This window comes from Lissotriton helveticus, chromosome 6, assembly GCF_964261635.1.
Source record: "Lissotriton helveticus chromosome 6, aLisHel1.1, whole genome shotgun sequence".
NCBI lineage: Eukaryota > Metazoa > Chordata > Amphibia > Caudata > Salamandridae > Lissotriton > Lissotriton helveticus.
In genome coordinates, this window is record NC_136067.1 from 382,340,753 (window position 1) to 382,353,269 (window position 12,517).

Genomic DNA, 12,517 nt, shown 5'->3' on the forward strand with positions numbered 1-12,517 from the left:
GCTCCAATTACAGAGGTGCTGCAAGGGGTAACTCACCACAGCAGACCACAAACTTCAAAGGGAATACGCAAACCATCTACAATAAAAACAATAGAGTTGGATACCGCGGCAATAACAACAAAGGCAGAGGACGAGGGAATAATACCACCAGATCCTCTACCAACACAAAACAGTGACTTCTTAGCGCTACCCCCAGACCATACAACACCAGTCGGGGGATGATTACAGCAGTTCCTACCAGTCTGGCAAAACATCACTACAGACAAGTGGGTAAGGCACATTATCCAGGATGGCTATTGCCTAGAGCTAACCTCCACACAACCCAACATACCACCAAAGCACCGTCCTATGTCTGTAGAACACCTAAACTTATTGCAGCAAGAAGTCATCAGCATAATGCAAAAAGGGGCCATAGAACTTGTACCATTAGAACATCAAGGTACAGGGGTATACTCACTATACTGCCTCATCCCCAAAAAGGACAGGTCTCTCAGACCAATATTGGACCCCAGGCCCCCAAATCAATACATTTTATCAGAGCATTTTCATATGCTCACTCTACAACAAGTCTTACCACTGCTGCAACAAGGAGACTTCCTCGCAACTTTTGACCTCAAAGACGCATACTTCCATATACCGATACATCCTGCTCACAGGAAATATCTCAGGTTCACAATACTAAATCAACATTACCAATTCAAAGTCCTTCCATTTGGTGTAACAACAGCCCCGAGGGTGTTCACAAAATGCCTAGCGACAGTTGCTGCACATTTAAGAAGACAACATATTCACGTCTATCCGTACCTGGACGACTGGCTAATACAAGCAAAGTCGGCCCAGCAATGTGCCAGCCACATGTCCCAAACCATTCGCCTCCTGCCTAGTCTAGGCTTCACGTTGAACTACCCAAAATCTCACCTTCAGCCATCCCGTGTACAGCAGTACCTGGGAGCAACAATAAATACTCTAGCAGCAAAAGCATACCCAAACACTGCAAGAATCAACAGTATGCAACTGCTGATCCAAAAGTTCAAGCCCCAACACTCGCTCTGTGCCCGAGTGTTTATGCAACTCATAGGCATGATGGCTTCGTGCATCTTCATAGTCCCTCACGCAAGACTACACATGCGTCCGCTACAAGAGTGCTTAGCACGGCAGTGGAACCAGGCTCAAGGACAATTAAAAGACCTAGTGTTGGTGACCAGTCGTGCATACAACTCTCTGCATTGGTGGAATCCACAAAACCTTTGCAAGGGACGACTGTTCCAAGAGCCTGTACCACAAATAGTGTTGACAACGGACGCATCCCTGATAGGATAGGGAGCCCATGTCCTTCAGTACACAGTGCAGGGCCTATGGACAACACAACAAAGGAAAATGCACATCAACTTGCTAGAGATGATGGCAATTTTTCTGTCAATGAAAGCGTTCAAAGTACATTTATGCAACAAGACTGTGTTGATCCGGACGGGCAACATGACAGCAATGTACTACATACAGAAACAGGGAGGAACACACTCTCCACAGCTATCACATCTAGCCTAAAGCATGTGGAAGTGGGCCATTCAAAGAAACATTTTTCTCATGGCGGAACACCTCCCAGGCAAGGACAACCAAATAGCGGATCTGCTCAGCAGACACAGCCAACAGATGCACGAGTGGGAGATTCATCCCACAGTGCTACAACCATACTTCCAACAGTGGGGACAGCCAGAGATAGACCTGTTCGCCACGAAGGAAAACGCAAAATGCCAGTACTTTGCCGCCATGTTTCCACATCCGCAGTCGCAGGGCAATGCGATATGGATGAACTGGTCAGGCAAATTTGCGTACACTTTTCCCCCAGCACCGTTAATACCGCTAGTGGCACGCAAACTACGCCAGCATTCACTGACACTAATCCTGGTTGCTCCAACATGGGCGAGGCAACCATGGTACACAACTTTCCTAGAACTTTCCGTGGTGCCTCATCAAAGACTGCGGCTAACACCCACTCTTCTCACTCAGAGCCATGGAGACATACAGCACCCAGATCCGCAACAACTGAATCTTGCAATCTGGCTCCGGAAGTCTTAGAGTTTGGGTACCTAAACTTACCTTTTGACTGTATGAACATTATCAAAGAGGCAAGAAAACCTACTACCAGAGCTTGTTACGCTGCAAAGTGGAAGCATTTTGTCATTTACTGTAATAACAATGACATAAACCCACTAGATGCTTCAACGCAAAATATCATTTGCTATCTTTTGCACCTACATCGTTGCAATCTGGCTTATTCATCTATAAGAATAAACTTAGCTGCCATTGCAGCTTATCTTCAGAACAGACAGCATCTTTCGCTGTTTAGAGTACCTGCAATTAAAGCATTCATGGAGGGACTCAAACGAACAATCCCCCCCCAAAACACCCACCTTCACCTGTCTGGAACCTAAACATCGTTTTAACCAGACTAATGGGACCACCATTTGAACCGTTGCATTCATGTGAATTACAATTTTTAACATGGAAGGTGGCTTTTCTTGTAGCAATTACTTCGCTTAGAAGAGTTAGCGAGCTACAAGCCCTATCTATTCAAGAGCCATTCATCCAAATACATGCAAATAGGGTAGTTCTTAAAACAAACCCTAAATTTATGCCCAAATTGGTATCCCATTTCCATATCAATCAGACAATAGAACTGCCAGTGTTCTTTCCAAATCCACACTCAGTACCTGAAAGGGCTCTACACACACTAGATGTCAAGAGAGCTCTTCTATACTACATTGATAGAACTAAGGATTTTAGAAAGACTAAACAGTTGTTTGTTGCCTTTTCACCACAACACAAAGGCAACCCCATTTCAAAATCTGGGTTAACCAGATGGATAGTTAAGTGCATTCAAATATGTTATCTAAAAGCAAAACGCACTTTAACAGTTCCCCCAAGAGCGCATTCTACACGCAAACTAGGGGCATCCATGGCTTTCCTAGGAAACATTCCTCTAGAGGAAATATGTAGAGCAGTCACATGGTCTACCATACATACTTTCACAAAACACTATTGTGTAGATGTACATTCCAAACAGCAAGCGGCTGTAGGACAGGCTGTTCTAAAAACTCAGTTTCAGACTGCTGCAGCTGGCACGGGTAGCCACCGCTAAGGGAGAGACTGCTATACACTCTATGCACATATGTGAATTCAGCAGCCCACATGCCTCAAACGGAATATGCTACTTACCAGTATGCATCTGTTCTTGGCATGTAGGGCTGCTGACATTCATATCTATGCACAGATATGAATGTCAGCAGCCCTACATGTCAGATGCATACTGGTAAGTAGCATATTCCTTTTTCTGTCTTGGGTATAATGGTAACCTAGATAAGGTTTCCAATGCATGTTGCAAAAGATTCTATTTTTTTTAACCAAATTATATTGTTGACTATTACTTACCAGCATATGCTCTCAGCTAAACAAACATCACATCAGAACGGCATAGATACAAACATTCTGTACAACTGTCCTAAAAGTACGGGTTGAGTGTCCACAAATTCACCATTTCAGAGCATTTGACTTATCACCTACCTAACACTCAATGCAGCACAGTCCCTCCCTGTGTTTCCAAAAATTATCAAGACATGTTAATCTGCAGGATCCACATGAGCCCCTTAACCTGTCTGTCATACAATATACTGACATTCCAGTTCTCCGAATTCTCTCTAGGGACCTCATACCTTTATGAACTTCTCAGCATGCATACACCAGTCCAAATTATCTCTCTTCTGTGCCACTGTGGCTACTTCTTCGCAACCCCAGAGTCGAATCACATCACGTTTAAACACACTAAGAGGTGTTTTATAGAACAGCAGGGTATATCTAGAGAGTGTTTTGTCTCCCCAGGCACACCAGCTATTTTGTTAATTCACAGTCGAAGATAGGGGTGCTCACCACTGTTCACTGTGCCCTGTCCGAAGTGCTGTAATGTAGAGCATTCAGACATTGTATGTATTAGAGTCCCTTGTTGCTGACACCCCCTAAGACAACAATTTGACATGGTTTTGCACATCTTAAAGAGCCTGGTATAGTAGGGTCAGGTGAGTACTTTAAATGGACCAACCTAAAACCATGTTGTTTTGAGATCTCCTACAGATGTTTACATGCCCAAATGTTGGACCCATTTACATATAAGCTTATCCAAGGATGGCTGACAATTACGAAACAATTTCATATATATATATTAGTGATATTGCATATCTATGTATGGGTGCCACAAGCAGCGTATATTCAAGAGGTGATTTGTCAGGGATGTCTTGCAATAGGTCAGAGATTTTGGTTAAAAGTCTCTATTCTTGCCATAGTTTCTGTATTTATAGACATCCTGAAAATTAATTGTGCAGTTGTTTATTCAGTGATTGTACACTTTGTTTATAACATGTGTTATTAAATATAAAGTTATCCCTAGATTAATGGTATTTTTTCCCTACTATGATTTGTATTCCCAGATATTCTTCATCGAGAGAAACGGCAAAAAGCCACACCAGACAATATGAAAAATACATGCAAAATCTTGGTAGTTGCAGATCATCGATTTTTCAGACATATGGGTCGCGGGGAGGAAAGCACCACTATGAATTACCTGGTAAGAATAAACGCAATAAATAAATGTAATCTCCAAAGATGTTTCGGTCATCTGATGTGTGGGAAGTTTTCCTAGTGTTCGAAGTGCCTGTAAATGGTGCTTCTTGAAGGATATCTAGTTTGGCCTCTTGCAGTCTCTATCTATGTCTAATCTTAATTTGGTAATACCTCCAGAGATTTTGGTTGCTATATTATTTATTTGTAGTACTTACTACTTGTCCTGGACATTCCTAAAAAACAGTCTGCGGGGAAAGGATTGGAAATCCTGCATTGGCTCCCCATCAATAAACACATCAGCTTTAAGTCACTCTGTATGCTACATAAGGCACTTTATCTCCCTTACCCTACAAGATTAAAAACCATGTTCTGCTGGCATTCCCCTGATAGACCTTTGCGCTCATCTCTGCAACTGCGGCTTGCAGTCCCAAGAACCAAAAGAAAGAAGAGGGGCAAAAGAGCTTTTTTTGTGGCTGCAAGCAAACTCTGGAATTCTCCTCCCTTCACCTTAAGACCCACACCCCCACCCCTTCTCCTGCCATTCAGGAAGGCTCTTAAGGCTTGGCTATTCCCCGGCTGATCCCTTAGCTGGGGCAGTTGTCCTGGTGAATAGGTTGTCCCCAGCTGGATGGCTAGTCTTTAGCACCTTGATGCCCTCAGGTGATTGTTGCGCTCTATAAATCTCAAATCAAATCAAATTAGAAGTATCATCTTTTACGATATCCTGCTGCTTTCTGTTTTATTGCTCTGTATTTGCTGGAATACATTGTAAGCATGATTCAAAGCATGCAGTACTCTCCTGAAAGTTTCCTTACTAGCTTCATATTCTTGATACCAGATGTTGCGATGGGATACCTAAATGTCTGTGAGCTGAATTTGTGCATCCGACTGTTTATCATTTTCCCTCTTATGCCCTGCCCACATGTCAAAGATTATTACATTATTCCAGTATTTTTGTTGCCCTGTAACAACATATACGTCAAAGAATCCTACCGGTGCTTCCATGTTTTTCAAGGTGGGGTTGACCCATTATCAGCTTAGGATACTTTCCTTCAAGTACCTAAGATATCTGTCCATATTGTCTTGCAGTGGCTGTAGACCATTTAAGGATGCCAGGCTTATACATTTTTCCGTAATTGAATGTGTTGTTAGTGAGTTTCCAGTCTATGACAACACTTTGTTTCCTGTTCAGAATACATTTTGAATATGCTGCAGACAAAGCTAAAACCATCAGTCAATCGATATTAATTAATTCTGATGAAGATCCAAGATCAACTACAAGGGTGGGAGCCAACAGAGAAGCTGCATCTGTATTGAGACTGATAATCTCCTACATTTACCTGAGTACCCTTGCCCATCTTGACATGCAGCCTCTTCAGTAATGTTTTCAGAGGTAACAGGCCCAGACCTTGGGAGCTGGGAGAGACATGATCCTTACATTTAGCTAAACCCCTCTCTTGGTGGACCCAAAAAAATGGAACTTGACAAACTAGATATCTGTGTTGGCCCTTCTGACTGCCTCCCCCACCCATGCATCAAAATGGTCAACAGCTCAGGGCATAATTCTCGCGGTATAATATACGGTTTGCGTGTAACATACAGATTTCCTGAACCAGGATAAACATACTGATGGGTTTTGAATATAGGATGACTTTGCCACATATCTGATTATTATTGAAGCATTAATGGAAATTAACTTGCAACGATTATTGAAATGTTGTTATTTTCAAAAAGGTCTCACCTTCAAGTGAAGCAGTTACCACAGATGTTGGTCAGTTTCTTTTTTACATGTTTGTGTTGGATTTTGGGGGGTTTCCAGTAGGCACAGTGACGCTGGGGCAGGTATTCATCCCTTTTATTAGTCTGTGGCAACATGCTTTCCGTGTGATCCTACTGGTCTTTCAGACCAGTGTGGTTGTTGTTCATATGTTTTAGTGTTTTTTGCAAAGTTTGGATTAGATCTTGGTCTGGAGAAGTCTCAAACACAGTGTCTAAGGTTTAACAATTCTGTATCTGCAGCATGTGTAAAAGTATGTTTATCGAATAACTTGCGTAGCTCCTTCTTCAATGCTTCGTAATCTAATAATAAAGGATCATCCTTTTCAATTAAGGCTATGGTCCAATTTGCGGCTGACCCTCCAAGGTATGATATAACAAATGCCACGTCCGCTTGATCTGAAGGAAAACATGAGGCTTTGCACATGAAGTGCAACTGGCATTGGCTAATAAATGCAGCACACTTGGCAGGGTCACCAAAAAAGCGTTCTGGTGGAGCTAATGGGATGGGCGGTGGTGGGGTAACTACTTGGACCACAGGGCTTTGTGAACTAGTTCCTCCTCCATCACGGTCTCTGTTTAACATGTCTACCCTATTAGCCAGAGCTTGAGTTTCTCTCTGAAGATTCTCTATCATGTTGGCTAGATCCGTAAGATTAAAATCCTTGGCACTCAGGCGGCAATTATACTTTTAAGTTTAGGCTTCGCGTTCTGTCGTGCTCTCACCTGGTGTTGCCTCAGGAGTGCCAAGGATTCGAAGACAGATCCACAACTTCACCCCGTCACCACCAAATGCCAGAGTATACACTGGTAAACATCTATTGGTGACCAGGGAGAAGAAGGGAAAACAAAACAAGGAAAGGAGGGTAAGGAAGGTCTTCTTTGGATAGGTCGTCAGGAAGCTTGTATAATCTCAGCATGCGTCAGCTATATAAAGAAAGAACAAAATAGTGTTTAATAACAAGTCCTGCCTACACTATGTCTATCTATGTAATGTATATACTTGCTGATATACCTCTTCTTCTTCCTTCACTCATGAGGTGAAAAGGCAGCAGAGGAAAAGAACAAAGAACTTCCTGGAACTATCTGTATTAAGGAAAGGCTAAATGTTAGTGTCTTGGGGTGAAGAGGAAAATATGAACTAATACTCCCTTCGTGTATGTACTCTCACCTTAAGAGTGGACCAATGCACATATAAAGAGAAACACGAAATGAAAGCACATGATACAATGTGCTTCTGTAGTATAGATTGTTTTCCAACAATAGGGAGAAAGATAATTTAAGGAAGGGCGGTTACTACTCGGAAGGAGTAGAAAGTCCAGCTACAGCGTATGCCCTGAAATGTATGTGATACAAAAAGGCTGAGCTGGTCCTCAGAACAAAAAGGAATGTACTAGTCGTGCAGGTATGTGAGGATGTTGTAGAATCTCAATGGGAACTACAGTTGGGCATCCATAGTGTTGGATGTAATGCCCTCACACACCCTTGCGGGTGTCATGCTTCATCATCTAGGCTTGCTCCTCGTTGGGTCGGCGGTGCAATACCCAACGGGCGACACCTCAAAGAGGGGCACTTTGGCAGAGATCTTTTATCCAACTGCCGTATGATGAAGTGGGGGTGTGGGGCAGAATGACGTAGACTTGGTCTGTGAGTTTAAAATAGGGCTAGGAGTACCAGGATCAGGTTTATTCTGGGGGGTCCCCTGCTCTAATTAAAAAAGAAAAACTAACCTGTACTCGTTGGAATATTATGTTTCCTGTATCGAGTCTAGGTTTAGTATGTGCTCTGGTTGGTCGACATGTATCTCGCCTGTGTCTAGTGACTGGCGATTCTTCAGGACCCAGAATATCAAGAAAAATAAAAAATATTTTCTTTTGAATTACTGTCTACGTTGGTGAGATCTGTTCTAGGATCTAATGTTCCGTGACTATTTAAACAAATAAAGTGAGTGTAGTACAATGTCTATAACTATGTTGCGCGTCATCTACCTGGATGGGGAGAAAAGAGAGCAATGCAACAGGTATGAAAGTCTTGACCAGGGTGACCTTGTACATTCCAAGTGTAGCGCTTATCGCATGTGAACTAAAACCAATGTGAAACAGTGTAGTGAGCATGCCTGTGTGGTGGTTCAGTCAAGCTCACACTCTAGGGGTCTCCAAACCGGTCCTCGAGGGCCGGATCCATGCCAGATTTTTTGGATATCCCCATTGAAATACATGTAGTAATTTAAAAAATGCGGCATGGATCCGGCCCTCCAGGACCGGTTTGGAGACCCTGCTCTATAAAATCACAATTAAAAAGCAGTAGCAGCAGTTATTCGAAGGTGGTTGTAACTGTAACACTCACCTAATCGTTAGAGAATCTAGGCAACAACAGTACCTGGCGATCTTTACATCGGATATAGACTTCCAGTCTCTTGGCTGAGTGTAAGAAGGAACATGGGAAATCATGCTAGCTGTGGTCTTACGTTGGGTAGATTGTCTAAGGATCTTTGCTAGTATAACATGCATGTATCAGTGTGCATAACCAGTTAAAACTACTTAGTTTATTCAATATAGTGTTGAAGTTTCCCCACTAAGTAGTACTCTTAAGGTGTAGCCTAGGTTAATGCACAATAGATTGAAGTAGCACTCAGTTTACTTTGTTGGAGAATTGTGCATAAACAATTTAAAGGCTAAGTATATAAGATGTACTTAGCTAGGAGCGTTTCTATGTCATAAGATGCTTGAGTCAAAAGGACCATCCCTGCTCCCCTATGTTTGTTTAATGGTAGATATGTTCGTAGGCTACTTAGCCCTGTGAGCTGTCCGGTGTTGCGCAGGTTATAAGCGCTAGTATGCACCCCTTTACTTGTGCACAATGTCAAATTTACCCCTCAACTGTTTGTGGAGGGCGCGTGTTGACTAAATTAATGTATACTCGTGGACCCGCTTTTAGTCCCCGTGTGCTTCAAGAGTGTCGCGGGTTAAGTACTAAAATTCCACCCGTTGAATTGGTTGGTAAGAATCCTTGAGTTAATCAGCGTGCTACATAATCAGGACTTTAAAAAGGTAGCGCTGGTTGGAGTTTAGGTTAAAACAGGTAAGGGTAAGCCCAGGGTTTGTTCTCACGCTTAATACTCACAGTTAGTCGTCCGTGTAACAAACTTTCAGCACCTACCCCACGCCGCCAGGTCCGGTAGGTGAATGCTAACCTGGCGGCCATGTTTTTAAGGTGTGGTAGATTGGTCATGTGATTACGGGACCAATGCTAAAAAAGTCATGTGACAGTAATGGAAACCACAGCGGCCATTACAGAGTGGTGTTATCAGTCCGTAACAGTACTCATCACGATGCAAGTAGGTGTTCAGGTTATCTCCTACATGTCAGTAATGAGAGCCCTACTCGAGCTAATAAGTCAGAGGTTGCCAACGGAGGTATATGTTATTGGAAAACATTGCGACCCCTCCTAAAATTTCGGGGTCCGTAGTAACTGTTCTGTATTATACGGCGGCCATGACCGTGTGTGGCGCTTAGTCAAATTAATACCCAAACAGGGACATAATTCAAGTAGGTTAGCTTGCTCCGGGTATACTATGTGTAAAACACACTTGAAGCCCATTAATTAGTGGTCTATGTATAGTTCAGTAACATGCGCTAGAACCCTCAATGAAGGGTAATGTACAGTAACTGGGCTACATGGCAGGGTACAAGCGTATTGCAAACTACGTAGCTGTCTGTAGCAAAAATTGATGTTTTGCATGTAGTATTTAGCTAGCGTAGTCCTAGTAGAGTTTAGAGGTTACTCCACGGTATGTCCTCGTTGAGGCCCATACTGTCTGTTGATAAGCGATGTATCCACCTTTGCTCTTTATAGAACAGACTCTGTTTGGACGCCTTAGGGTTTGCTTCCAAGACTAACCACTTGAGGGAATCAGCAGTGTGGTTTTTCTCAAAGTAATGTTTACACATCTTGGTATTGGTCTTTTTACACCGGAAATTACTGCGGTGTTCAGAAATGTGCGTCTTTATGGTGCGTGTCCTCATTCCCACATAGTATAATGCACATGGGCAGATTAGCAGGTAAATGCAGTTAGTGCTGTTGCAATTCGTGTGGCACCTGAGCTCCCAGCTGAAGGAGTCGGTTAGTGCAATGGTATTATATACACTTGTGTCAGGACACTCACTACAGGAGCCGCAAGGGTAGTGTCCCACAACTGCAGGTAGTAGCCAAAGAGTGCTTTGACAAAGGGCAGGTTTTATTTTAGGTCTAGTTTTGACAAGGATGTCTTTGACATTCTTAGATCTTTTGAACACGAACCGGGGTGGTCCTAATTCAAGCATTCCTGTGTTCAGAATTTTCCAATGTCGTTTCAAGATTTTTTTTTCACTTCTTTTGAAGCTGGTGTGAATGTAGTAACGCAAGTCATAGGTTGGTTATCAACTGGATCTTTTGTTCTGCGTTCCAGGAGGCTGTCTCTGTGGTTGTTCACGGCACGTTTCCTAGCCTGGGGAATTACCCTGGTGGGGTAGCCCCTGTCTGCTAAGTTCCTAGAGAGTATCTTGGATTCTGACTTATAGTTCTGTGTCTCGCTACAATTTCTCCTGACCCTTAGAAATTGCCCAAAAGGCAAGTTAACTCGGAGTGCTTTGGGGTGGTGGCTGGTGAAGTGTAGGACACTGTTGTGGTCTGTGTTCTTTCTGAACATGGTAGTGCTTACTTTGCCTCCTACAGCCAAGATGGTCAGGTCTAGAAACGCAATTTGGGAGGCTGATGCCGTCATGGTGAATTTAAGGTAAGGGTTAAGAGTGTTGATCCAACCAAAGAATTCATTATAGGATTCTCTGTTGCCAACCCAAAAGATCAGGATGTCATCTATGAAACGTTTCCATAATTTTATGTTGGAATAGTATGGGTTGGTCTGCCCGGTGATGTGTCTTGCCTCAAAGTCAGCCATATACAAACAGGCTACACTAGGGGCAAATGTACTGCCCATCGATGTCCCCTGTGTTTGGTGGTAGTATTGCCCTTTGAATTCAAAGTAGTTCTCAGTTAGGGCTTGTGTTGCACATTCCATGATGAATGCGGTAGGCGTTTGTGATTCCCAAGGACCTGTGTTCAGACCTTCCTCAATGACCTCTAGTGTGGCCCTCTGTGGGATGTTTGTGTAGAGGGCCTCCACATCTAGGGTAATGAGGAAGTCAATTTTGGCGCTGTCTTCAAAATCATGTAGCTGGCGTAACATGTCGGTCGTGTCCTGAATGTACGAGGGGATTTTTCTCACCAAGGGTTGGAGAAAATGATCGCAAAATTGCGAAAGGGGTTCAAGGACAGAGTCAATGCCCGATACTATCGGTCGTCCAGGGACAGGTGTTACTCCCTTATGGATTTTGGGTAAAATATAGAAATAAGGTAACCTTGGGTCTTTTTTCACCAGAAAGTCAGCTTCTTTCTTGCTGATCCATCCGTGGCATTCAGCGGATTCAACCAATCCACTGATTGTACATTTTAGACACGTGGTCGGGTTGGCGGGGAGGGGTGTGTAATATCGTCTATCACCCAGTTGTCTTAGACACTCAGTGTCATAGTCCGTTTTATAGTGATAGAGGTGTCACCGGCCAGGGATTCTAAGATCCCCATCTCCGCTGTGGAGATGTTGGTGTGGTTGTGGAGCCCACTAAGTGCTCTGATGTCTTTTAGTACTGCTTGTTCGTAGGTCAGAACATCGTTAGGCACCATCCCACTGTGTGGTGTAAATGTTGATACATTATGGAGGCCAGAGTCTTCTGAAGTTTCTCTGAGTTTTCCATCAAAGAATGCCTTGAGTCTGATTTTCCTGAAGAACTGTTATATTTCACAGATCTGTTGGAAATTGTCAATTTTCGGTGTCGGAACAAATCCGAGACCCTTATGCAGAACCCTGAAAAGAAAATTAAGAGGGGTCTCACCCGTTCATTTAAATGAGCCCGCTGGTGGATAATGTTCCGGGGCCAATCCTATTAATATATTGCGGGGTCTCTGCAGCACTGGGGACCTTAATCTCACATGTAAATTAGGCGTGGGATGGCACAGAGACGTTTCACAGCCTAGGGGATCGCCACGTCACCGGGTATTGTTTACTAATTGTTCGGGGGGCTTCGAGGCCAACTGA

At 43.4% G+C, this 12,517-nt stretch overlaps 1 protein-coding gene across 1 annotated transcript in view; it reads left to right on the top strand.

Annotated features, from left to right (window-relative positions):
- The window catches only part of ADAM17 (ADAM metallopeptidase domain 17), a 578,388-nt gene that overhangs the window by 196,492 nt on the left and 369,379 nt on the right, over nt 1–12,517 (top strand). Inside the window, exon 6 of the mRNA XM_078647824.1 lies at nt 4,479–4,615. Within this exon, the coding sequence (XP_078503950.1) occupies nt 4,479–4,615 (137 nt within the window). The remainder of the gene's footprint in view (nt 1–4,478; nt 4,616–12,517) is intronic.